The following is a 26,729-nucleotide window of genomic DNA, read 5'->3' on the forward strand; positions in this document are numbered from 1 at the left end:
GTGAAAAAAAGATTTCATTGGGGTATGTACTATATGATTTCATTTTTATGAAAGGTACGTATATGCTTAGAAAACAATTTATACATAAACACTAAACTACTAACAATCATTAATGGAAGATGTTTGAAATATAAGTATTTTTCAAATATGCTTTTTCTGTATTTTCAACAATGAGCTTATATTACTTTAAAAATTAGTTTAAAATAAATATAAAAATTACAGTGTACCACATGAAAAAAACATGTCTAAGGATTACAAAAACTAAACTTATCTAAATTAGCTTCTACTGTATTCCAAAACCTCAGAGTAACAGGGTAGAAATACTGGATCCCTTTGTTCCTTCCTTCCTTCCTTGTTTCCTTCCCAGGGTCACATCCTCAGCCCTTTTTATTTTGAGACAGGGTCTCACTAAGTTGCTTAGGACTTGCGAAGTTGCTGAGGCTGAACTTGAACTTGGAATTCTCCTGTCTCAGCCTCCCATTTGGCTGGGATTATAGGCGGGTGCCACTGCACCTGGCTTAATTTATTTTTTTAATTTAAGAAATTAAGGGCTGGGGAGATAGCTCAGCTGGTAGAGTGCTTGCCTTGCAAGCATAAGGCCCTGAGTTCGATACCGCAAAAAAAAAAAAAAAAAAAAAAAAAAAAAAAAAAAAAAAAAATTAAATATAAGTTCCCTCATTAAGAGAAATTAATCTTTAGCATCATTGAAAGAGTTGATCAGGAAATGAGACCAAAAAAAATCAGGAAATCATATTCCTTTATTACATATGTGAAATATAAAAACAAATTAACAAAGCAATATATATATATCTTTTGCAAGTCCACAGGACCTCAGAAAAACAATATGTTCTGTATGTGAATTTAATCTTATGGCACTGTGGTTCGTGTTTTTTATATTCAAGTACAGAAGAAACTGTATGTATAGTGGTTATGCAGGGGTAGAAGATGAAAACTACTGAATGAAAAACTGTAATTTGGTGAACTATCACATACATTGTGTTAAAAATGGGTAACTATAATGACTCTATACTGTTAATAAAGACAGGGAGTAAAACTGTTTCATGTTCAGGCTTAAATACTAAACACAAAAATATAACAAATTCAGTGTCTACAATAATTTTTGAAGTGTATACAAGTGCATTGCCAATAAATGAGCTTTTTAAAATTAAAAAAGTCCATTTCCCCTTTATGCAAACATATTTCTACACTTAATGATTTCTTTCTTTTATTTTAAAGTCTCTTTTTGTTTAGTTTTTTAAAGTTTCATTATGGCCAGTATCTTGGAATCTAACCTCTAGCCCAAAGCCGAGACTTGATGCAAATGTGTTCTTTCACATGTTTCTTCACATAGATTCTCCAAGTGTTCGGAGTTAAATAGTACATATTCTTTATACGGTCACTTCTGTCCACATGTAGTGGCAGTGCTTCTGTTTCAGCAGGTTTTTTTCTTTTTCCTTCTTCTTCTTCTTCTTCTTCTTCTTTTTTTTTTTACAAGCCCTTTTCTTTTCTTCCTGTTAACACGTCTCCAAACTTTCACAATGCAAATGGTAGTTGGTAAAGTGCTTTATACAAGGAAATACTATATACAGGGTTCCGTCTAGCATCCCACAGACCCAAGTTCACTACATACAAGGGAAGGCTCTTTTTAAGAAATACCTTTCCTGATAGTAAGTAGGGTTGGAGATCCCTTAAAATCTCATTAATTACTGAAAGTAGCATCGCATGTAAGTAACACACCTGAAGCTGGGGAGTCCTTGTTAGAAGTCCCGCCCTTCATGGGTTACTGCTAAATATCATGCTGCTATTGAAACATCCTTGAGAATCAGACTTTCAGAATCGGTCCATAGGAAACAGAAACCAGCCTGGGGCTTTTCATTCCTCTTAACGAAACAAAACTGTATTGAAACATGGGCCCAGAACAGATAGGTTAGACAAGGCCCACACATTTGAACATTTCTCTAAATTTTGGCACTTAAAAAATTTCCAGTTTCGTTTTTGAGGACTCTTTTTCATTAAGTTTGTGTTTTGTACACAGACAAGTGCCATCGTGTGCTGTACAGCTTTATTGTTATTTGCACTCCTTTTTTAAAATATCCATAACTTTTCTTCCAAGAGATGGTTTCCAGTGCTGGACAAAACTTTTCATATTCACCACTAATTTGCCTGTTCTTACATCCTCATGTCCGGCTACAAGGTACTCCAAACCTAAAAGAACAATACAGTGTTAGACTTTATTAAAGGGGGAGATGTGAATTCAGTAGTTTAATTTATTCATGGTTTTGCATATGCATGGTTGAAATAGGGAATAATAGACAATAGTGGCTCCTCAACAAATATTTACTATATGCTAAGTACTTTGCATGTATTATCTCATTTAATCTTGAAAACAACCTGTGGAGCGTGTATGTGTGTATGGATATATTTATATATATATATATATTTTTTTTTTTTTTTTCTTACAACTGAGAAAGCTGAGGCTCAGCAAAGTAAAGAAACCTGTTCACTGTTAGCAGTAGCACCTTGACTCAAACCCAGGTCTGTCTGATGTTAGAACCTGTGCTTCATACTGTACCATTCTCCATGGGACAGAAGTGAGGATTCTGTGGGCCCCTAACAAACTGCTATAAATCAGTATTCCTGTATATTAAGTACTCCAGTATTCCAGTTTATTAAGAAGGAATTTAGAAAAATGAAACAGCCATTTAGAAAAAAAAATTGGAAAATAGCTATGGATTATATAAAATAACGCATATGCCCTACATAAAGTTGATATGTTTTTGGAATATAGAACATTTGTTTTTGATACACTAAAAATATATTGAAATGTGACTAGATCTAGAGCTGCTCTTATAATTCAAAGTTCTATTTAGATTTCAGATTAAAAATTTTGGCTAATAAGTGCACACAAAAATGAATGGACAGTCTCATTACCTACATATTAATTTTAAAAAATTATAATCTCCCTAGTAAATATTTATAATGAAATCAGTTTTGGTATTTAGGAACAAATTTTAAAAATATTATATATGATTGGGCAAATAATTTTATTTAAAAGAAAAGTTTCCAGTATAAGATGAAGAGCTATATGTTTTAAACATTAAATAAACACTACATGTTAAAATTAAATTGCAAATATCAATTTAAGCTTATGGTTATATATTTCTCATTCATTCACTTAAAGGACCTAGAAAAAAATGTCATCCCTGTAGTAATGAACACCTGTAACAAACACACTATGGTTTCCTTTTTTTTTTTATTGTAAACAAATGGGATATATGTTGTTTCTCTAGTTGTACATGAAGTAAAGGCATGCCATTTGTGTAATCATACATTTACATAGGGTAATGGTGTTTGATTCATTCTATTATTTTTTTCCTTCCCGCCCACCCCCACACTATGGTTTCTAATAACATGTCTCACTAAAAACAAAACAATGCTTCTTAGCTCATTTCAAGTCCAGGCAGACAAACAGGAGGTGAGTATGAGACATATATTGTGCTAAAGACTACGGAATCCTCCAGAGATTATAGGGGACTTTTTTAAAGGACATAGGAGCTAGCAGAATGGATTGTAACAAGTTATAACTTGTCACGGTTGTGATAATTTGAGCACCAAGAAACATAATAACTGCATATGGAAATACAATGAATCAATGAAAATCTGTGATTCTAAAATAATACTCAAAAAAGAGAAAGCTGAAGAGAAATTAGTTTGGCATCTTTTGAAGCAGCTGTTAAAGCCATCCCTTACATTAAAAATTGGGAATTAAAAGGAAAGAACTCAGCATTTATCCTGCATTTGCAACAAGAATTGCATTTCATGGTAACCTAACACCACAGCTTGGGTGAGAAAGTCCTCTTACGGAATGCTGGCTAATAAATAAAGAGAATTAGACAATTTAAAAAAACATCAAACTTGAAGGACTGAGGATATAACTCAGTTGGTAGAGTGTTTGCCTCGCACGCACAAGGCCCTGGGTTCAATCCCCAGCACCACAAAAGAAAAAAAAAAAAAAGAAAAAAACATCAAACTTGAAAGTGTGGATTCAGAAAGGGACATCAATTGGTGATAAAATCTTTAAAAGAAAGGTTAATAGAAAAGTGAATGTTTGTATAGTGCCAAGCAAGACCACCCTCATTATTTCCTAATCTCAAGTGGAATTACAAAACTTCGAGAGATCCAGACTGTTCTCAGTGTAACATGAGGTCAAGCTTACTGACATCCATGTGGGTCGCCCAAGTTCTATGTGCCTTCTGAGAGGATCAGACGTAATGTGATAGCAAGAGCTATAATAGATGCAAGCCAAAAAGTTTATCTTGAATCAATCAAGCTTTGCCTTAGGGATTATGGGAGACGGGAGAGAGAAGAACAAGCTAAATGACACAAGGAACCACTCAAAGGAATGTAGAAGGTTGGATAATCTACAGGACGCTTAACCTAGTTTCTTCAACAAATCATAAAAAAGGAACTATGATAGAATAAAAGAGACCTGAGGTTCTGAAAAGCCACATATAATGTGTGACTTTAAATTTCATACTGGCAAGGACAAATCAGCTTCAAAGGACATTTAGGGATCAGTTGGGAAATAGGAAGATGGTCTGATCTCTTATCAGAACTTACCTATTTTTCATATTAGGTATTATGAAAATAAACTGAAATTTAAAATAAAGATTAAATAAAGCAGGTTGTAGAATAAAGCATATACTACTCTTTCATTTTGGTTAAAAATACACTATATACACATATAGAGAAAGATCTGGAAGGATTTTCAATAAGATATTAATAGAGGTTCTCTTTGGGGAGGGTAAGAAAGGTGAAGTTTAGAAATTTTCCCTAAATTTCTATACTGTGCATGTACATTACCATTTCGATAATAATAAAACAAAAAATTATTAAACAAAATCAATTCTAAACTTAAAAATAGCTATCACGGTGTTTTAAAAGAGAGAGAAAGGGAGAAAGGAAAATAATGCCATAGAGAAAATGAAATAATAATTTAATGACATAATATTATTAAATTATGATATAATAATACTGGAGAACATGTAAAATAGATTATAAAGTAATTACATTCTTTGAAGAGTTACCTTGGCATCTGCATGAAAAAGTGTCCCAATATTTAATTGACATACTAGTTAAAAATATAATAGTCTTGATATTGTCTAATACTTAGAATAATAAATTCCTCTTTTAAAATTATAATGAACAAATTTTTTTTAAACTCCAAGACTAAGTCTAGTATTTTAAGTGAATTTATTTTGAAACTATGAAGAAGAATACAGGAGTTTACCATTAAAGTATAAATATAAATTAAACTAATATAAATGATACTGATAAATCTGTAAGTTATGGAATAACACCATAACAAAAATTAACATGCAAAACAATGTTATCTTTCACATCTCTTTTTAGCACTTGCACTTCATTTTTCCATCTTTATGCTTTGACATCTATTTTGCTACAAGTTGGAGGGCACAAAGTTTTATTTCATATCCACAGAAAAAGAAAATAAACTTTAGTGTACTCTTGGTATTCTAAACTATATAACTGATGAATGAGTGAAGGTACACATGAATTAAAAGGAATGGTTTTTCAGAGGTATCCAATTAGATTGCCAAGGTAATGAAGGAAGCAAGTTGACGTGCAAGGTTTCAGAATTTTCTTATCAGCTTTCTTTGGCCGTAGCTATTAAACTTGTAAAAATGGAAAAACAAAGTAAAATGAAAGAGTGTCTGGTTTTGCTTTGGCAGGTTCCAGTCTTTTCTTCAAAGCAAGTAAACATGTTTTCAAGAATTCTTTGAATAATTGTGCTTATGTTTTCAATTGTGATGAACTCAGTTGATTCTTGACTGTTTGGCAGAAACCTGATTAGGAAGTTCAGTGCACTTCCTGGAGGGTGGCTGAACCCAAAAAGCTTTTGTTTCAATGTCTTACTGAAAAACCAGCAGATCTTTATTTTTTTCTTTTGCTAAGATAGTAGAAAAGTGATTATAAGAAGAGCCCCCTCAGCACAGATCACTGGGAAATAGAACTTAATTAATGGTTCCTTGTGTCTTGCTTTCAAAATCCAAGATTCTTATTACTTCAACTCATCCTTAGGCAGTATATATATTTTTTTCAGGTTGAAATGCTTTCCCTCTTTTTCTTATTAAAATTTGAATGAATTTGGGTAAAATACTGAAGAGGTAAAAAGGGCATGAAAACTAATGAAAAAGTTGAGAAAAATTAAAGCTTTTTTTATCACTGCTTAGATTGTTTAGATTGAGGAGATACTTTATTGCTATTTTTTCTCTGTTTATCTGTTTCTTTCAAGTTTATTATTAATCAAAGACCATGAAAGACTCTTTATTTAACATGACTGTGGGTTCCTGGCATATATGGAGAAGGAAGTAGATCCAGAACATAAATTATGCACCTGTTTCAACACAGATGATGACTACATAAACAGGAAAACAGACGACATAAACAGGGACACAGGACTTTTTTTTTGAGTTATTGTTTGTTTTACTAGAAGCTACTGAGTATTATATTACCATTGCACGGGTACTAATAGTAGGTACTGAAGATATGATCAAGAACCTAAATACTGTCCTCAGATTTAATGGGGGAGACAGAAATAAGTAACTCACAACATTGTATAAAGAGTGCACATAAACTTGTCCAGCGTAGAGGTAAGAACTCCTGTGTTTACTGCTCATCTCTACCTCTGCCATACATTAAAAAAAATATTTTTTTGTAGTTGTAGATGGACAGCATGCCTTTATTTTATTTGTTTATTTTTATGTGGGGTTAGGGATTGAACCCAGCACCTCACACGTGCTAGGCAAGCGCTCTGCCCTGGGGCTACAGCCCCAGTCACTCTGCCATACATTTTAAGGTTCAAATCAAATTTCCCTCCATTTCAAGTTTCTCTATAATTCTATTTAAAAAAATTTCCCTGTTGTTTCTGATTTGAAACCAGAATGATCATTTAATGAAAAACAACACGGTGAGAACTTGAGAGTTGTTTTCTATCCAGGAGAAACAGATGCTTCTCATGCAATAGTAAAAATGAATTCAATATTATTTGCACAGATGGACTTTTGCATTTGAGCTTCCTTTGGCAACAGGTTCTAATGTAATAGGATCTAGCTTTCAGATAACGTGCTAGTGGCAGATAAATTCATAAAAGTGCTTTCTATGCAACTGGCACCTGGATCCAACCTGAGACTTCTCTTTTAGGACTGAAAGTATTATATTGCTGGATTTTAAAATATTTTACTTTTACAGAGCACATGGAAGATAAATAATTTTTTGATGTCAGTTCAAAGAATTCCACTTGGACTTTCCCCAGAATTCAGATGGTGAAAAGGAGAGATGCCCTTGCTGAGTTTATTTAGGTTGTGGTTCAGAGGATGTAAGACAAGCAGCAAATCAGCAGAGACACAGTAGGTTTTAAGTTAGAAAGATCTAATGCTCACCGGGATTGAGGATTGGACAAGTGCAACCTCTGTTTGTCCATGATTCTGGATATAATGTTCGCTTTCCTCGTAAAATCTTCAATTTAGTAGATTTTAAGACTTTTTTAATCTTCACATTGACCTCAGCATGAGAACCTTTATCATGAGCCGATAAAATCTTTATTTTTAGCACTGTAACAACATAATACCAAAAGTCAAAATACATCAATTTCACATTATCTTTTGAAATTTGAACAACTTAAATATGCATTTCAGAGTAGGAAGGTGCATCAATGATCAGAAGGTGGAAATTTGCTTTAAGAGTCATCAGGCTCATTTATTTTCGCACTGATTTTATCTGATTCATCTATATAAACTATATTCTCCCTTCTTGGGCAATTTCAATTTCTACTTCCTCCCACATCACTGTAGTAGGGGGATAGTAGCCATTTTCTTACTGCAGTTATAATCTTAAATACATTCAGCTATCAAATCTATATAGAGAGAAGAAACAGGAAGTAAAATTGTTATCCTGCTTTTTATTTGGATTCTGACTGTATTATATTTTCATGGTTGACAATATAATGTTGTGACAGAGAGAAAAATATTACTGCTAGAATGTATTTTACATATTCTAAAGATTATATGATTATTATCCACTGTTTTCCCCTCGGTGTACAATGCAAGCTGACTGGAGTGTTCTGGTTGGGATGTGAGGTGTCTCCCAAAAGCTCACATGTGAGACAATGCAAGAGATTTGGAGGAGAAATGACTGGGCCTTAACCTAATCAGTGAATTGACCCCCTGATGGGATTAACTGAGTGGTAACTGGAGGCAGGTGGGATGTGGCTGGAGGAAGTGGTTCATTGGGGGTGTGGCTACGGGATATACATTTTGTATCTCTCTCTTTCTCTGCTTCCAGATCACCATGTGAGCTGTTTCCCTCTGCCATACTTTCCTGCCATGACGTTCAGCCTCACCTCGAGCCCTAAGGAATGGAATCAGCCTTTTATGGACTAAGACCTCTGAAACTGTGAGCTCTCAAACTTTTCCTTCTCTATAGTTGTTCTGGTGGGTATTTTAGTCACAGCAGTGAAAAAACTGACTAAAACATGGAGTTAGGGAAGCTATCCCTCTACCAGATGGCAGAACTCCAATGTTGTTATTTTTTTTTAACATTTTAAAAAGTATATTTAAGATTAAAAAATGTGCACATTTATGGAGTACCATGTGATAATTCAATACATGTATACATTGTGTAATGTTCAAATCAAGACAAGCAGATCTACTCAAACATGTATCATTTCATTGTGGTGAAAACATTTGAAATCCTTTCTTTAACTTTTTTGAAATACATAGTACAATATGTATCATTATAGAGCTCTGGTATTTTGCTTGACTTACGATTCTCTTATGTTCCTCCATCTATAAAATGAATGTGACTGGGAATTAAGTAATGGGCTAAGTTGGAGTGGGAAGAAAGTAGACCTAACGAACACTTAACGCAATTTTCTATATCATTAGGAAAGTTCTTACTGGCTCATTTACATCTTGTTGGAAGATTGTGTGTAAGGAGAGAAACTTATCTGGCTGATCCTATATTTTGAGAACAGGTGCCAGAATCTTTACAGAATCATCAAAGTTTAGATTTCTAAAGGGTCTTAAGAACTCATCTAGTCTTGCAGGTTTTAAGAAATTAAGTGAACTGCTTAAGTTCACGTGACTGCTTGGCTAGAGGTAGTTTCTGGACTATGCATTGACATTGCTGAGTCAATGCATCAAGGGCGACCAGCATAGTGCCTGGCTCACCATGAATGCTCAGTGCATGTCCGCATTATTATTCCACTAGTCTATAAGCTCAACGACAGCAGTGGCCTTGTCTGCTAATTACTGTCACTCAACAAATATGTGATAAAGGAATAAATAAAGTGTTTTCCCATTAAGTCAGAGAATGGAAAGGGAGAAACCTATTTTTTTCCAAGTCTTTAGGTGTAATATAGTTAAGAAGACCAAGATGCTTCACTGTCTCAGTATAAAGTTAAAATAGTTGATTGAAAGACTGGTTGTTTGTCAGAGAGCTGCCAGATCTATGTGATGAGAACCAGTCGATGGTTTCCCTGAGCTAAATTATTTTGGACTAAATTATCATGTTTCTTGCTTTTGATAGCAAATGTTATTTCCTCTAAACTACCTTTCCCTTTTTGGACACTATACATTTCAAAAGTTTTCTTCTGCTATTTAGCCAAATTGAGAGGTGAAGAGAGGGAAGTGTGCATGTAATTATAGATAAGACTTATGTGTTTGTTATCATTTACTTTTTAATCTTTTATGAGATTAAATACAATGTTATCAAGAATCTAAATACTGTAGTTGGTTTCGGAAAGCATGGCTTACAATTTTCTCTTCAGAGTACTGCATATTTCAGGCCATATAAACTATAGAACAATAAAAAGCCTCAGATACTGATCAAGAATATGTTGGTAAGATAAGGTATCTTAATATATTTAATAATAAATGTGAAGGCATTTGGAATTTGAAGATAGTACAGTCATTCCTCAGGGCAGTACCATTTTTCTTCTTTCACATGATGTATTTTCATAGTATTTGCAAGGCAGAGATGTCTAGAGTATTCAGAGAAGCTGGGCAAGAGACCTAGGTGGATAACTAGTCTCACTGTTACACAAACATATATCCTCTTTCTCTTCCTTACTATTTTCTGAGCATCTACTATGTGCTTGGTAATGTGTTCATGTCATCAGCCAGACTTCCCATTTCCTTAAAAATTCTCTGCCCTGGGCTGGGGAGATAGCTCAGTTGGTAGAGTGCTTGCCTTGTAAGCACAAGGCCCTGGGTTCGATCCCCAGCACCCAAAAAAAAAAAAAAAAAAAAAAAAAAAAAAAAAATTCTCTGCCCTAAGTTTGAATAGGTTCTCAGCAGTATTTGAGAACTTCAGACTCACCATATGAATATTTCATTCCACAGAATGCCTTGGAGTTTCCTAAAACCTGTTCCTTACATTCACATTTACCTACAGAAAGTAAGTGGAAAATGGCATTAGTTACTTGGGGAGAAAGAGGAGGGGCAATATTAGCAAATACATTCAGGAAACATATTCTTTGAACCTTGAGTGATTCATGCAACATAACCCATAAATACTAAGCAACCATGAAATAGTCTCTTTCTGAATCAAATGAGTTATCATCCAATGAAGAATTTTCCTTAGAAAACATAGAAAGTAGAAAGTGTCATATTTCAGTACATGTAACTGGTGCTATATCATATTAATATTAATATAAATATGATATCCCATGTCCAGTGTTAATATTCTGTATTAATGAAAGGGAACAATTAAATGGATAACCTATAGAAAAAAAAATGTTTTTTATAATTACTGTTCATGACAATAAAAGTCAAATAAAATGATTGGATAGTCCATTAAAGGTAATATGACCCAATTTAAAAAGTATAAATTTAACACCTATGATATGCAAGGCCTGATATATCCTTCAGAGTATATAAAGATGAGCAAGGTACGATTTTTGCCTTAAGGCCTACAAACCAGTAAAGTGCATAAAGCAAGTCTATTAAAAGCAGTAAGTGGTCTGTGAGAGGTATAATCTGCTTGGGTGGGAGGTCACTTTTTTTGTTTTTTTTTTTGGTGCTGGGGATTGAACTCAGGGCCTTGTGCTTGCAAGGCAAGCACTCTACCAACTGAGCTATATCCCCAGCCCGGGAGGTCACATATGTTTGGAAGGTGGAAAAAGTCTTTACATATATGACTGTATGACCAATGTGATTCTATAATATGCATAATCAGAAAAATGAGAGATTATACTCCATTTACACATGATCTATCAAAATGTATAAATGCATTCTGCTGTCATGTACAACAAATTAGAACAAATAAAAAGTAAAAAATTTTTAAAAAGTTCATTACAGTTATTAAAAAAAAAAAAGGCTTTGTGCCTGAAGAAAGATTTGACATGGACTTTGAAGATACAGTAGGGTATGTTCTCCCAACAGGTGAGATTACCACAATTCTAAGATGTGAGAGAATTGCATGCCACATGGAACTTTCAGAATACCTCTGTACAGAGACCATACAGAGCATTCTCACACTTATTATCTATTTGTATCCTCTGAGGGTAATCCTGGAGGACAATGGTTATGTCTCACTCATCTGTATGTTCCTAGAACCTAGAAAGGATATTCTTAACTGATTTAATGTTACATGTAGTTTCCCCCTTTCCTTTCCCCTTCTCTCCTGCACTTCATAAGCACTGAGTGGCAACAGCAGCGAACTCTGGATGTGGAGTGCTTATTCCAGGTCCTTTTTAAAATTTTTTTCACTGCTGGAGATGGAACCCTTGGCCTGGGGCATGGTAGACAAGCAATCTACTGCTGAGCTACACCCCCAAACCTACCAGGCACTAGTTTGTTTTACATTTATTTACTCATTTAATAATCTAACAGGTAGAAATTTGATAGGAATATACGAAGAAATATAAGAGTGAGAGGACAGTGTTTGTGGAAGAGCCAGTGAGCCTATTTATTCTAGGTACTGGCTAGGTTGAGAATAGTAGTAGAGGTGTGAGGGAAGGCCCTGATTGACATGTAATTAGGCCCCGACATTAACTTGTTAGACACAGGGGCATCTATCAGTTTAGAGAAGTTATATGAATTAAAAAAAATACATATATACAAAAATTAATTTGGCATTACTTTCTCAAAAGTATTGGAAGGGGGAGGAAATGGAGACAGGGATCAATTAAAATTAGTGAAAGCAATTATAACAGCAATATCAATAATTAATTTGAGTGCCAACTATAAGTCATAAATACATAAGAAAATTTATCTGTATAATCTTATTTAATATTTCTAATGACATTATGGAGTTAGACATTAATGAATAAAAACTACGAAGGCTCGAAGTCATTAATCAGCTTGTCCCAGGCAGCACAGCTAACAAGTAGAAAAGCTAGATTTTAAGCCTCGGATGGGGGCAATCTGAAACTCTGATCTTTTTGCTATACTGTTTCTCTTAGTCCCATGTAATGTGGATCTAACTAGAGAGGTAGCTATGGATCAAGAAAGGAAGAAGCATCAACGATGCTGCAAATCTTGACAATGGGCTGGGTGAGGGCCAGGGAAAAGGAAGCATAAAAATGGACTTCAGGACCTGGCGGTATAGCTCAGGGGTAGAGCACTTGGCTACCATGTGCAAGGCCCAGGGTCCAATCCCCAGTACAAGAAGGAGGAAGGAGGCAAGGGGGAGAAGAACTTCATTAAATGAAGCTTTCAGTAAAGGTGAAAGGGAATTGTATTACTAACAGAACGAGGGAAATTGGGAGAATCTTAAGGAGTCTAATTGAAAGGTTTGTGTAGCTGTTTCCTAATTTTTTGTAAAGAATGTGGAGTAGCCTACAGAAGGGAGAAACAGCTGAAGAACCTGAACTCGGAAAGATCGGAAATCAGAAAAGCACTGGAGATTCAGGCAGTAGGGACTCCTGGGTAGTCTTTTTTTTTTTTTTTTTTTTTTAATAGTTTCACCAATGGCTTCATGAATTATAACTATTTTCAGACTTTGCCATTTTTAGTTCTAGACTTAAATTCCAGAGAGAGAACATCTGATTGGCTTATCCAAGACAGTACAGATAGATGTAGGAAGGGCTGCTTCTCGTAGAAAAACTGTGGAGCTGCCCCCAAAATAGCAGGAGACAAAGAAAAAAATGGATCTGGTGGAATAGAAGCAGCAGAGACCTAGTAGGAGGGGAATGTAATGAATCAGAGACTTGACAGGTGGAAGTGAGAGGATGATTCTGGTGAAACCAGGTAGATTGAGTGATGTGGAAAACATTGGCATGTCCACTCTGGCTAAAGCTGCCAACAAAATCAGAGAATGAGTTTACAAGTGGAAAATCACAGTGGGATGAAATAGTGGAAAAGAGAAGTCAAAGGTGCTCAAACCAACTGTTGTGATCTGTTAAATAACATTGCTTATAATCTAAACGTAGCAGAATTTTACTCATGCAGAAGTTGTAGTAACCTAAGCGAAATAGCCCATGGTCTTCTGAAAATCCAGCAAAACAGGAGAGTGTGGTTAACTACCACAGTATAAAAACCTAATGGAGGGCTGGGGATGTGGCTCAGTGGAAGAGCACTTGTCTAGCATGTGTGAGGCCCTGGATTCCATCTCCAGAACTGCATAAATAAATAGATATATAAAATCTAATGGCATATACTATTCCTCAATACAATGCTTTTCTCTTTAGTCCTTCAGCCTTTTAGAATTATTTGAAGGTCTTTTTGTCTGCTTAATAATATTCCTTTTTCATATGTTTAGAGCTCAAACAAAAATTTGTTGGTCAGGCTTCAACCTACATATATTTTCTTAACATGAATCTGGAAGGGAAGAAAAACCTGTTTAGTTTCAAAATGTTCTAGAAACCTACAACATTTTAAATGAGCATTATTGAGAGGTCTGTGGCACGATTTAAAGCCAGTTTTGGTATTTAGGAAATGAAATTTTATATCTGGTGTTCTTCACCTCACAAGAAGTGGTAGAAATTAAGGGTATTTAGGGACTAAAGACGAAAAGCAGTGGTAGAGTACTTGCCTACCATGTGTAAGCCATGTTTGGTCCCCAGCACGACCAAAAAGAAAGAAATCAAAGAAGGAAGGAAGAAAGAAATTAAGAATTAAGGGTATTCTGTTGGAATAGTGCATCATACTTCTAGTTGAAAGTTTTTTATGGAAACTAATGGTAGGTCTGTGGGCATGCGGGCACCAAAATTTTAAGATAGACTTTTTGAATTAAGTGATTAAGAAACTGATCACTTAAGTGCCAGGAGCACTATCCTATACCCAGTGGGAATGTTGCTGTTTAGCAGGAAACTGATCAAAGTCTCCCTGCACCTGGGACTCATCCAGATGAATGTCACAGGCTCTCTGGGGACATCACAGACCAACAGCTGTGGTGGACAGGAGGGTTTGGAGTCATTCTGGTGCCAGCCCTTTATGTGCTGATCGGTATGCTGCCAACTCCCTAATAACATGTGTCATTAGCTCAGTAAATGTCTGATAGTCCTGAAGACCCGATTATTAGAGTTGACCTCACAGACCCAGCTGGAGAACTATAAAAAGTCACCGTATTAGAAAAGTAGATGAAAACTTGCAAAAGTGACCATTAAAGCTGTAAAACTCAGACTATGTAACGTCAAGGCAAAAAAATTAATGGGAAAATTTTGTTTTCTTTTCCTGATGCTTAAAAGGTAAATGTGGCAACTTCATATTACCTTATCTTTCTTACTTTTTTCCTGTTGCAAATTAAAGTGGAACCCTTCAGAAAATTAGCACAAGATTAAGTAAGGTAAAAAAAACAGAAATGCACATATTAGTGTTTCTCATAATTTGGGGTCTTGATTCTTAAAGGGTCCACAGATTCTCTGAGAATATGTTAAAACTGTGGTTTCTTCCTGATCTAAAAATATAGATTAGTAGATGAATCGGAATAAAGGTGGTAGGTATGCAATCTTTCTGTATGCCTGAACATTTTCAAAATGTTTGCATCAATTTTGGGAAGATATTATACTTCATTAGGTATACTTCATTATACCTAATGAAGGCAAGGGAAAAAATGAGATATATGAACTAAAAATGAGACAAAATTGTCCATATTTGCTAATGAGATGATGGTCTACATTTAAACATCCAAGATAAACTATAAACCATTGGGATTAGTAAACAGGTTTAGTAAGGTTGCTGGATACAAGATCAAAATGCAAGAAAATAAATGGTTCTCCTTCATATTGATGATAATAATTTATAAGTTAAAGAACACTTTCTCAATAGTAATTCAATGTAAAGCATATTTAGAACTAAATTTAATAAAAGAAATGTGAAGCCTTTATGGAGAAAAGTGACAAAGTGTTACTGAATGGCCTTAAAGAAGTCCTTAATACATAGAAAGATACATTCACATTGGGGTCTTCTCAATATTATAAAAAAGTCAGTGGAATTGCAATCAAAATCTCAACCGAGCTTTTTGTAGGACTTAATAAGCTCTATCTGAATTTCACAGGAAAGAGCAACTAACCAATAGCTAAAAGAATTTCAAGAGAGAAGAACAAAATGGAGGGAGTTTCAAGAATCAGGGCTTTTAATGCAACTGTAACAAATCATTGTGGTACTGGCTTATGAAACATGAAAGACAAGGTGTAAATTTGTACATATATAGAAACTTAATATAGGACGAAGTGGCATTACAAACAATGGCCCCAGCTGCTCCCATGATCATGTCTTTGACATGTTCATTATTAATAACTGCTACATGCGCAGTCTCAATTTCAAGCGTCCCCTTCTTAGATGACTATCTACTTCCTAGCCTTTAGCATGCTTCCAGAACCCACAATCCTCTGAAACCCTGCAATCTCTTGACCCTGGCTCTTTTCACCCTCATATCCTTCCTTACCTGGCCTATATTCCATGAGTGGTCATTGCCCTCTGTTGTTCATTCTTGCTCCACTCAGATTAAATTCAATTTTTTGCTTATGCCTGTATCCACAATGCTGAATGTGACAAAGGAAAACATCATCTGTGCCAACTGGTATTATCTTAAATGCCACATCTCAGCTTAAAACCCTCCAAAGGCTTTGGCCTTACTCCAGGTAAAAGCCCCAGTCCTTCCAGTGGCCTATACAGTCTCCACTCCCTCTTTTACTACCCTCCTCGGGGTTACTCTGCTCCAACTGCACTGGCCTCCTGGTCCACATCTGAATCTGTGTTAAAGGAGCAATTTGGTCTAAATAAAACCACTTGATTTTCTATAAGAGAAGAATGGGACAGGATGAACACAGAAAGTATTTATACCTATGTCACAGAAAGTTCATGAAAAGAAGGAATGGAAAAATATCATAGGACAATTGAGTCAGAGGAAATAGTATAGATTTGGCAAACTCAAAGAATCGGGTAGAGTGGACAGTAAAAATAATTTTTCATATTTAATGAACGACAATTTTATTACTTGGCTTATACTTACCTTGTAAAATTACTGTTGTTTTCTAGTTATAAAGGCTACAAATATAAGGAGTTCACATGTAGCTTTCGTTTTGAACGTATTAAGCTACACTAGTCTGTAAGAATACTTTTTCCTTTAAATGGATCTGTACATTTCCAGATCTGTTCAGTTATCTATTAACTATGTAAAACATCAGGTTTCAGAGAGAGGGAAATACCTGAAAGTCTTAACAGTGTGGTAATGAGACCTAGGATGATTTTTTTTCTTTTACTCTGATGTTTTACATTTTCCACATTTTCAGTACTAACTAGATATGGTATCCTAACATTCGGAAAGTAAACAGACTTGTTAAAATACCTCTCAGACAAATTTTAGTTTCACATTTATGGGAGCCACTACTGTATACAGCTATAGAACTAGAGAGCTCTCTTCACGGATCCAAAAACTGTCCCTGTTTTGTTACATTCTTGGTTACTCAAGAAGAGACCTGGAAATATGATATCAAGTTATGTTTATCTCACCTGAGTGTCGAAGTGCAGAAAATCCTTGCTCATCCTCCCACTCCCAGTTTGGCTCACTCTTATTGTACATGGAATGGAAGTCAGGAATTTCATGATACCAGTCTATATCTGTGCTGCTTAATAAAACAGAGAACAATGAAGAACTTATTAAGCAATTTTTTAAGAACTTGAGTGGAAATGAATTGATTCACACAAATTCAAACCTTATCTTTGTCTTTCCATATTCTCACTTTCCAGGATGCAGAAGTGTTTTAAGAAACTATTGTGAAGAATAATTTATCTTGCAAAATAGACTAGATGATCTCTAGAATCTTGCAAGAACAAATTAATTAACTCTGCAATTTGACGAAAATTCTTTAAATACACGTGCAAATATATCTTCCTGGTGGCACGCAAGATTTTCCAGATCACTATGGAATATTTGAAAGAATCTGAAATACAGGTAGATGAGAGCAAAAGCCATGCACATTCACCTGCTGATGCAGTCCCCCGTAAGAGGGTCGCAGCTCCCCGCGCAGTCACAAGGTCTGCAGCCGTAGTCTCCGAAGCCCCAGTATCCCACCATACACCTGTCACAGTGTGGCCCTGCCACCCCAGGCTTGCAAGGGCAGTCACCATTGCTGGGATCACAGAAGGTCACTGAGCTGAAAGGAAGGATAGCTGATCCAACTGGATGGCAGGAACACACTACAACAGAGAGGACACACAAAGACTCATGAGAGACTGTAGATCATCTGTAGATTAGGCCTGGCAATTCCAAAATGACTTCCCTTCACCACACAGCACCTTTCTGGGATTCCTTCTTTAGTCAGTTGGTGTATGCCCAGAATGAGAGCAAGATAAAATCAGAAAAGCACGTCTGCTGCAAAAAGAACTACATAATTTATTCTAAAATTGAAGGCATTAAATAAGAATGCTGTTGGTTGAGGTGATGAAGATGGATTAGCAAAGGAGACGGAAGGAGCTTTTAGTTGAACAAATCATGAGCATACAGATGTTCTATAAGCCAAATGAAGTTAAGCATCAACTGTGTCAAATGTTGATAGATTGAAGATGAGGAATGGGAATGTATTGTTGCATTTAGCAACATGATGGCCATTGGTGTCCTTCATATGAGCCATTTCAGTACAACGGAGTGTACATGAATGAATTCAGGAGTGTAATTGAAGAGAACTCGGGAGAGAATGCGAATGGAGGAATCTGAGCATGAGAAAAAGATAGATCTTTTGGCACAGAAATGAAGTGGTATCTAAAACTGGGTAGGGATACAAACTCAAGTGAAGGTGTATTTTGGTTTGTTAATTGTGATTAAACACCATAAAATTTATCACCTTAGCCATTTATAGGCATACAGTTCACCCCATTGCATTTCATGTTTCTGTGTGACGGTAAAACTCTCACTGCCTCCTAGACACTAAAGTTCTTTGGAGCCTGGGTGCCCTTGGCCTTGCCTGCGTTGCTTTTCCATCTTATCCATGCAGATCCTGACTTACTTTCTTGTCCTGCTCCCTCCAGTTATCCACTCTCTCCTCTATGCTGCCTCTGTTCTTTGTATATATATTTCTAGTTTTTGTGTATCACAGTTCATTATTTTTATTTGTTAAAAGTCTGTCTTCCTTAGAACTAGGCTTGAATCACTGACAGAGGGATCTTTATTTTCTTATTTTTGTTTTTGAGACTTCAGAACAGAGTCTGGTACATAGTAGATGCTCAAATAAGTATTTGTGGAATTGACCTGAAGCACATTCCAGGCCGTGGGAATCATATGTGAAAGGGCATGGCCTGTGTGGGGAATGTGAGGAGCTTAGTGTAGCTGGAGTGTATGATGAGCAGGCAGCAGTTGAAGGCAGATGAGCAGAGTGGAAAGCTCTAGCGCAGGTTGGACTGTGGTTGGAATTCCAGACTGTGGAAGGTCCTATTCCAAGAAGTTGAATTTTGTCCTATGGGCATAGTGAACCATGAAAGATCTTACAGCAGAATCAAGATGTGGTTAGGATTTAGTTTTGACAGACACTTTGGTGGCTCTGTATAGATTAGACTGGTGGCAGGAAAGTCAGGGAAATAATAGCAAGGAAATGACGAAGGCAGTAGGTGTGGAGGTATGGGAATGGAAGAAAAGTTTGCATATGAAACACATTATTTTTTTAAGATAGAAAGGACTTGGGGACCATCCAGATGAGGAAGAAGAAATTGTTAGGGACAAACAAGTTGAGGCAGATTTTAGAATTTCAAGTTTGTAAAACTGAATAAATAATGACACTGTTTATAAAGATTTGGAGTTAGGGCTAGAGAAGGCTGTAATAGATCCACATTGGGGAGGGGGTGGTATGGAAGGCAGGGAGAAAAGAAAGAGTTCAGGGTTAAACATACCAACTTTGAGATGCTCGAAGGATATGCTAACATGTGGCAAAGGGCAACTAGACATGATCCAAAGCTTAGGAGAAAAGTTGGGGGTCACAAAAATAGTTTTGAGAGTTACCAGCCAACGGTAGTTGAAACTGGGAAGGTTAGAGGAGACTCTGCAGGGATAATGTGTAGAATAACCAAGAATAGGCTACCAAAGGACATCCATGTAGTGTCTCAGTTACGTGAGCAAGAACTCATGAAACAGATTGTTGGACACCAGGTGGAGAGGGAGGAGAAATATAAAGTAAGTGTTGTCATGGAAGCAAAGGATAGAAAATTTCAAGCGGCTAGCAGTGATCAACAATGGAGAAGGCCTGAGTCATACTGTTGATAACAGGCCAGGAACGCTGTCAATCAGGTTACTGGTGACTGTTCTGAGAGCAGGAGCTGGAAACTTTTCCAGCTTTTCCTATGCTTAGAGACCCTGATGACATGCTACTTTGGGTAGATCTCTCTTTCAACGTTTAACCAAGAATCAGTAGAGCAGTGGTTCTCAAACAAGTATTACCATGTGAAGTCTGCAAAAATTCTCTGTGTGTAAACTCCTGTCCCAACCCTCCACATGCTCCCCTTGTTTGGGAACCACCATGACAGAGCATGGAATGTTGCTCTTTTTCTGCAAAAGGTGTGTATTTTCTATTGGGGAAGAATCTCAGGTTCACTCATTTATTTACCCACTCAACTAAGAAATGCTGGTTGAAAATAATAATTCTAATGCTTATGAAGCATTTGTAGTTTACAAAATGCAGACACCCCATAGCTAAACATTTTAGGTACTTCATACTATGGCCCTGGCCTACTTTTTCAATTTGAAACTTTCATTACTCTCTTTTTTTTTTTTTTTTTGCGATGCTAGGGATTGAACCCAGGGCCTTGTGCTTGCAAGGCAAGCACTCTACCAACTGAGCTATCACCCCAGCCCTCATTACTCTCTTACATATGGTCCTTATCCTTATTAAATGGTACAATTTCTAGACATAAACCAACTTTCCTGTTTCTTTATTAATTTTTATAGGGAAATTCTTCTTTCCATATCCATCTTTTGAAATTCTACACATCTCTCCAGATCTTCTCAAACATCACCCCTCAGAGCTGCCCCAATTCAGCCATTTGTGGGGTGAGAGTGCTCAACATATCTGATGACATCAGTGCTCATCTCTGATGACATATTTCTTATTAAACTTTTGAAATTGAAATATAACAATATGCAGAAGAGAAGTGAAGGGCAGCCCCCTTTCTTCCCAAGTGTGGAGCCCAGGGTAGCTACTCTCATTACCCATCTAAGGGACAGGCTTACCCTCTTTTAGACATCATTCTTTATTCCAACACAATTGAATCTAATGTATCCTTTCTTTGAAACCCTCCAAGGCCTTATATAGCAGTTCTTCTTTAATCTCTGATCACACTCTTCTTTGCATTGCAGACAATAGGTGTTTTCCTTTCTTTCTCTGTCAAGTCAGTCACTCAACTATGGCCACACACTTAACTATGCCCTGCAGTGCTTCTTTTTTTTAACCTGAGTCCCACCCTTCTATTTTACCGGGTTATGTGAAGACTAACTGAAAGATAGTGTATGTCTGTAGCACTTAATAAGCAATTACCAAATGGTACATTACAGATGCTCAAAACATGGCCATTAAATTGAATTCAAAAGCAATGATGAAAACTCTTTTCAAAGAACAATGGAGAAAAACATAAAAGGCATAGTTTGAAAGACTGAACAGTTTGTGAGTTTGTGTAAGGCAGTATTTATCCATTCACTCACTCACCAAGCATTTAATGAGCAGTTACTATGTACTAAGTACTGAGCAATTATTTACTAGGAGTCGTATATAAAGAAGAGAATCTTGACTCTTCAAGAGTAATTCCAATATTTAAAAATTTTTACCTAATACAAGGAGAGAAGTAAAGTGTTTTTTTTTTTTTTTTGTCTGTACAACATTGAGGTTCTCAGGAGAATGGCTTTATTTAAATTCATGCAGTTTGGTTAATTGTTTTTGCATTCAATCCCCTAGTTTTTCTTTCAGTCATTCCATTTTTGAGAACATTTTCTCTTATGATACCAAAGCACTATTGATTTCTTTCATTTTTAATTAAGAAATAATTGGGAGGGATTATATAATAAGTGAATATATCAAAGAACTATGCTCAATACAGTATAGATGTGATATTAAATGAAATTCCATGTAAAAGTATAAAGCTTTCTTCATTTTGACACAACTAAACCCAAAGTTACTATATTGCTCATTTAGGTTGATTTGGCTCTAGACAGCAGGTAGGGAGATTCAGCCTGATGAAGGATGTTGAAGGACCCCCTATCACAGCAACATATGGTATTCCATCACCATTATGTTTTCATATACTGGAAAATTTGAGCATTTCTAGGAGTTGATGTCTCTATAGGATCCTGTATTTAAAACATGCATACATTTCAGGAATGGCAAGAGGAAAATGTAATTCTATCACATGTACTTGTGGACTACTGTCAATATGACTTTTTGCATAATTACAAGATAAAAATACCACTTGGAAACTATGCAGAACTAGCTCCAGGCAGAGACTCTGACACCTTTCAAGACATACTTTTTCAGACTGCACTCTGAGGCTTGCCTTGCATACCTAACTCCTGAAGTTTGATAATAGCCAATATTTGACACGCATAATCTACATTTCTTATTTTTTTCCATAATGAAAATATATTTTCTTTTTGCTTAGGAAGAAAAAGGATCTCCTTAGGTTTGGGCTTAGTTCTGACTGCCCAACACATCTTTCTTACTGATTGTTGATTCTAGAGTGTAACTTGAACACTTACTTTTTTATAATTAATGAGAAAATTATGACCCAGAATGACATAAGTCCTTGACTTCAGTTCTTTGTCTTGTTTAACATAAACCCCAATAGTGAAGATTGAACAGACACCTTATATTATTATTATGAATTTAATCATTTCTTCATTATAATTTTTAGTGTATATGACTCTTGGCAGACTGTCTTTAAAAGCCAAAATGGAGCTTTTGATGACAGCCAGATTTATTTAGGAGCTGTGTGGCAAATAGATTCAACATTGGAGTCATTATTTTCTCCCAAATCATTTACCTTGGAATGCTCACACCACAACCATAGTGGCAAAGTGAAATGATCACAAATGCTATTTTCATTCTTAAACATTGTCACAAGCATTCTTTTAATAATATCAGTGACTTATTTTGCATAGTACATTATTTCCAAGGGTGTCCTATTGGAAGAAAATCTAAAGTGACAATATAGAACTTTCAAAACAAGCTAAAGGAAATGAATACAAAGATTTCATAAGTTCCCCTAAATCAATGTATTTAGCTAATCGTTGAGTGTGATGCACATTTTTATCTGCGGATGTGTATTTGCAGCGACACATCTATTGTGTGAAGAAATACCCTTCTATTGGGCAGTTACAGAAAAGAGAACAGGAAGCTGCTATGGAGGATCTTCTAACAGCAAACACAACTGTTAATGAAAAAATGGATGCACACATTTTCAAACAAACTTGTGTGTTCACAGGCTCTAAAACTAATATTTGTTTCAACCATAAAAACTGATAATCAATCCAGTGGTTTAGAAATTGCCCTTAAAATGTCTTAGGAAAACAGAAAATAAAACAGAGGCAATATAATAAAGTTGGTAACAGCACAAGTTTGGGAGTTGAACCAGATGTGTTCAAATTCTGTTCTGAGGCTTGTTCTTCATAAGGGTTTGTGAAATGAACCTCCTCAATTCTTAATTTTCTCGTTAATGAAGAATAACAATACCCATGTCACTGGGTTGTTTGAGAATTGAATGAGTGCATGTATTTAGTAATAGATGAGGCGTTTAGTGGCACCAAATCCTCCAAAAGGAACTAATATTATCTGGATGAAACATTAGTTTTAAAAGGCCACTGTTAGGGCCGGGGATATTGCTCACTCAGTTCGTAGAGTGCTTGCCTGTAGAGCACAAGGCCCTGGATTCAATCTCTAGAACCGCAAAAATTAATAAATAAATAAATAAATAAATAAATAAATAAATAAATAAATAAATAAAATAAATAAAATGACCACTGTCCACCTGTCTGTTCATCCATTCATCCATCCACTCATTCACTCATACCTTCACCAAAGAGCTTTTGAGTGTTAGTGTTTAAATGAACTATGCTAGGGATTGAAGACACCAAGAGTCATCTCTCTTGAGTGAGGGAAAAAGAGATGTGCAAACAAACAATTAAAGGGCACTATGTGTTAGAGTCAGATTAGTCCAGTGTGCTTAAGAACACAGGGGAAAGTGCACTAGAGGCCAAACTGCAGATAAGGACTGGTTTTTAAGGAAATTAATAACCTAACTGGCTTTCCACAGAGTCTCTTTGCCTTGGCTGTGGGAGGAATATGGTGGCAAATGGAAGCTTTTTAAGAAGTAGCCTTCTTGACTGCTCATAAGTCCTTCAGAGTTAAGTTCCTCTCCTCTTACAGGTTCCTTTTCTTGGATTAAAAAAAAAAATGATCTGCCATTACTCATTTTGTAGATCATTGGGAAAAAGTCAGGTGCGATCTGTGGTCCTGCTGCTTCCAGGGAGCTACCCTGCAATGTAATGTAGAGGAAAAGTCCCAGCTGGTCACTCACATGAATGTAAGTATGTAAATACAAGTAGGAAATGGCCAGGAACCATTACGGTTCACTTTATTCCAAGGGGATTGCTACAGTTTTCAGTGGTAGAGTCAAAGGACACCATTGCTGCCTTTGAGCCGCCTCCCCACTTTCACTGGAACTCTGAGTCTGTTTGCATGCCTTTCACTTTAAGAGTGATGCTGGGTACCAGTCTTGCTATAGAAACAACCAATCGAACCCAGCATTTTACCTCTTTTTAATTCACCAGCATTTCTTAGTATTACCTGATGGCTCTCACTTTTGCTATTCTGTTATTAAAAGCTACATTGGGAGCAAAATACCCTGAAAGTATTTGCTCCTGATTTAGCTTTTCTAAAAACAGAACTCAAAGTTCAAGGCCCTTAGCTGGGAAAGAAGTAGCTGCTCAAGACCTTTCACCACTAACCGGTGGCCACTCCCTCCACAGCGCCTCCCAGGCTCCCAGCATTGTTTTCTTCTGAAAAGGCCAAGGCCCTTCAGAATTTCTAATGGGGAATTTTTAATAGCAAAGTCATTTCAAAAGCTGCCCAGCTGTCTGCTGACGTTCTTAGAAGGAATGGAACTTGAAGGAGATGGTTTTGAGATGCAGCTCCAAACAGAAAGGAGATACTATGAACTGTTAACAAATATATTAAGTGTGAAGTTAAATAGTAGATAAAAGGAGCCTTCCATCTTTTTCTGATGGTGTTTTCTTCTTTCCTTCTATTATCAACTATTTTTGCTAGTGGATGAGTAGCTATATAAAAAAAGAACAAATTGTAAACAAATTGCACTTTGTAAAAGGCAATGAGAGTTTCCCCTTCACTAATCCCAGGGAACATTTTTCTATAGATTCTTGAAATGTTGTATACATTGTGCTCAGAGATAACTAGGTCCACAATATTCAAGGTGTATTTAATTTCAAATAAAATTATTCTTGAATCAATCTAAGAAGAAAATAATCTAACTTAAAATTTACCTTTCAGTTACTGAAATTCAGTCTCCTAAAGAGTTGTACAACCCCCATAAAAGAGGAAGATATGTTGGTATGTAAGAGACGCTTCTACTTAATGCTTAAAACATAAGTATAAGGTATTTAAGGATATTTCCTATTTCCCTTTTCTATAAATTTTTAAATGCCTAATGCAAACTAATACTAGAGTTATGCCTACTGTTCTTAATGTTTCCCTGGTTCTGTTGCTCAGAACCTCTATTTGATTTCTGCATCGTTCCTTTCCTGTTTATGAGTTGTCACCAAGCCAGAAGCTATTTATTCTTGGGTATATCTAAGGGATCTTATGTAGTTAATACACCAGTTTTATATTCCTGGTTAGCTACTTCATTTAAATGGGAGAAAGCATTTTTGAGTTATTTATCCCTAGAAAACTTTTGGATATAATTTTGGACATTATATTTTGCTTTGAAGAATTTGATTATATTGTACATCATCATCATCATTATTTTAAGAAATACCACATGTCAGTATTCCTAATCCACCCAGGCACCTAGCCAAGAATTGTGGTCATCCCTAACTTCTTTTCTTTTTTTTTTTTTTTTTTTTTTTTTTTTTTTTTTTGCAGTACTGGGAATTGAACCCAGGGCCTTTGTGCTTGCAAGGCAAACACTCTACCAGCTGAGCTATCTCCCCAGCCCACACTTCTTTTTTTCTCTAGAGAAGCAAGCCTTATTCCCTATCGACTGTATCTGTGCTAGATATTCCCTTTGAACTCAATGGTCCCTGCTATATAATCTGTCCTGGTACTTTTTCTCTTCATAACACTTACAGTTTTTAATTACATCTTTACTTGGGTAAACTTATCTGTAGTTCATTTCCATGAGACTACATTGTATATTCAGTGATTAGAACAGGCCTGGCACATAGTAGTCACTCAGTAAATATAGTTGAGTGTTTTTAAAAATGGATGAATCATGTCTCTTAAATATTTCTTACTGACTGATGGTCTTTTAGCCTTCAGTGGTCTCATTATGATTTTTGCCTCACTGCCATCTCTATAGTACCCTGTGGATCTTTTGATCTCAATATCTGCAAAATCCTGGACCATGCCTCACCCATTTAATCAACTCAGTCTTTGTTGAATCAATGAATGTGCCTCTGAATAAGCAACAACCATAGAATAATTCTATGTTTTGATAAATATTCTAACAGATTCATGTTACTCCTCTTTCAGGTTTTCTAGTGTCTTAACATCACAGCATACAATATGAAAATACTAGAAACAGAAAAAACACCAAACAAATCTATAGAAAACGGAAGTGGTCAAAACAAAGTAGATTATTATGAACCACCAGGGCATGACTATTTCCTTCATTTAGTGCTTCACTTAGTTCAGTTATATTATTTGTAATAAAAGCTCTTTATTGTAACTCTGCAGGAGACATTCTCCACCCATAAGTGCCTTTCACTGGAAGCAAATATTTTTTCACATTAATCAATCTGAAATTCCTTTTCTTCTCTTTCAGGCAATTATATCTAATTACAATTCTTTGTTCTAGTGAAGTAACTTTTTTTTTAACCACCCTCTGTATCCCTTATACCTTTTTAGTATCTGTAGAAATTTTTTGCATTTTCCCTAATAAGTTTCCTATTTTAATTTGCATACACTTATCATCCTTCACATTTATTCATTAGTCTGTCTTTTTTCTCAATTGTTTTCGTTTACAGATCTGGAACACTCTGCAGTCAATTCCATGTTT

General features: G+C 35.8%; 1 protein-coding gene across 4 annotated transcripts in view; it reads right to left on the reverse strand.

Annotated features, from left to right (window-relative positions):
* Nucleotides 1-740: 740 nt before the first annotated feature.
* The window catches only part of Ntn4 (netrin 4), a 100,147-nt gene continuing 74,158 nt past the window's right edge, over nt 741-26,729 (reverse strand). For 3 of the 4 annotated variants that reach the window (XM_047551708.1, XM_047551704.1, XM_047551707.1), the window contains exons 6-10: nt 17,450-17,663; nt 16,977-17,092; nt 10,399-10,467; nt 7,461-7,631; nt 741-2,205 (exon numbers count right to left, since the gene is read on the reverse strand). In XM_047551708.1, the coding sequence (XP_047407664.1) occupies nt 2,069-2,205; nt 7,461-7,631; nt 10,399-10,467; nt 16,977-17,092; nt 17,450-17,663 (707 nt within the window). In that variant the 3' untranslated portion in view covers nt 741-2,068. The remainder of the gene's footprint in view (nt 2,206-7,460; nt 7,632-10,398; nt 10,468-16,976; nt 17,093-17,449; nt 17,664-26,729) is intronic. The other variant, XM_047551705.1, reaches the window with a different exon arrangement.

The sequence above is a fragment of the Sciurus carolinensis genome, chromosome 4, assembly GCF_902686445.1.
Source record: "Sciurus carolinensis chromosome 4, mSciCar1.2, whole genome shotgun sequence".
Classification (NCBI taxonomy): domain Eukaryota; kingdom Metazoa; phylum Chordata; class Mammalia; order Rodentia; family Sciuridae; genus Sciurus; species Sciurus carolinensis.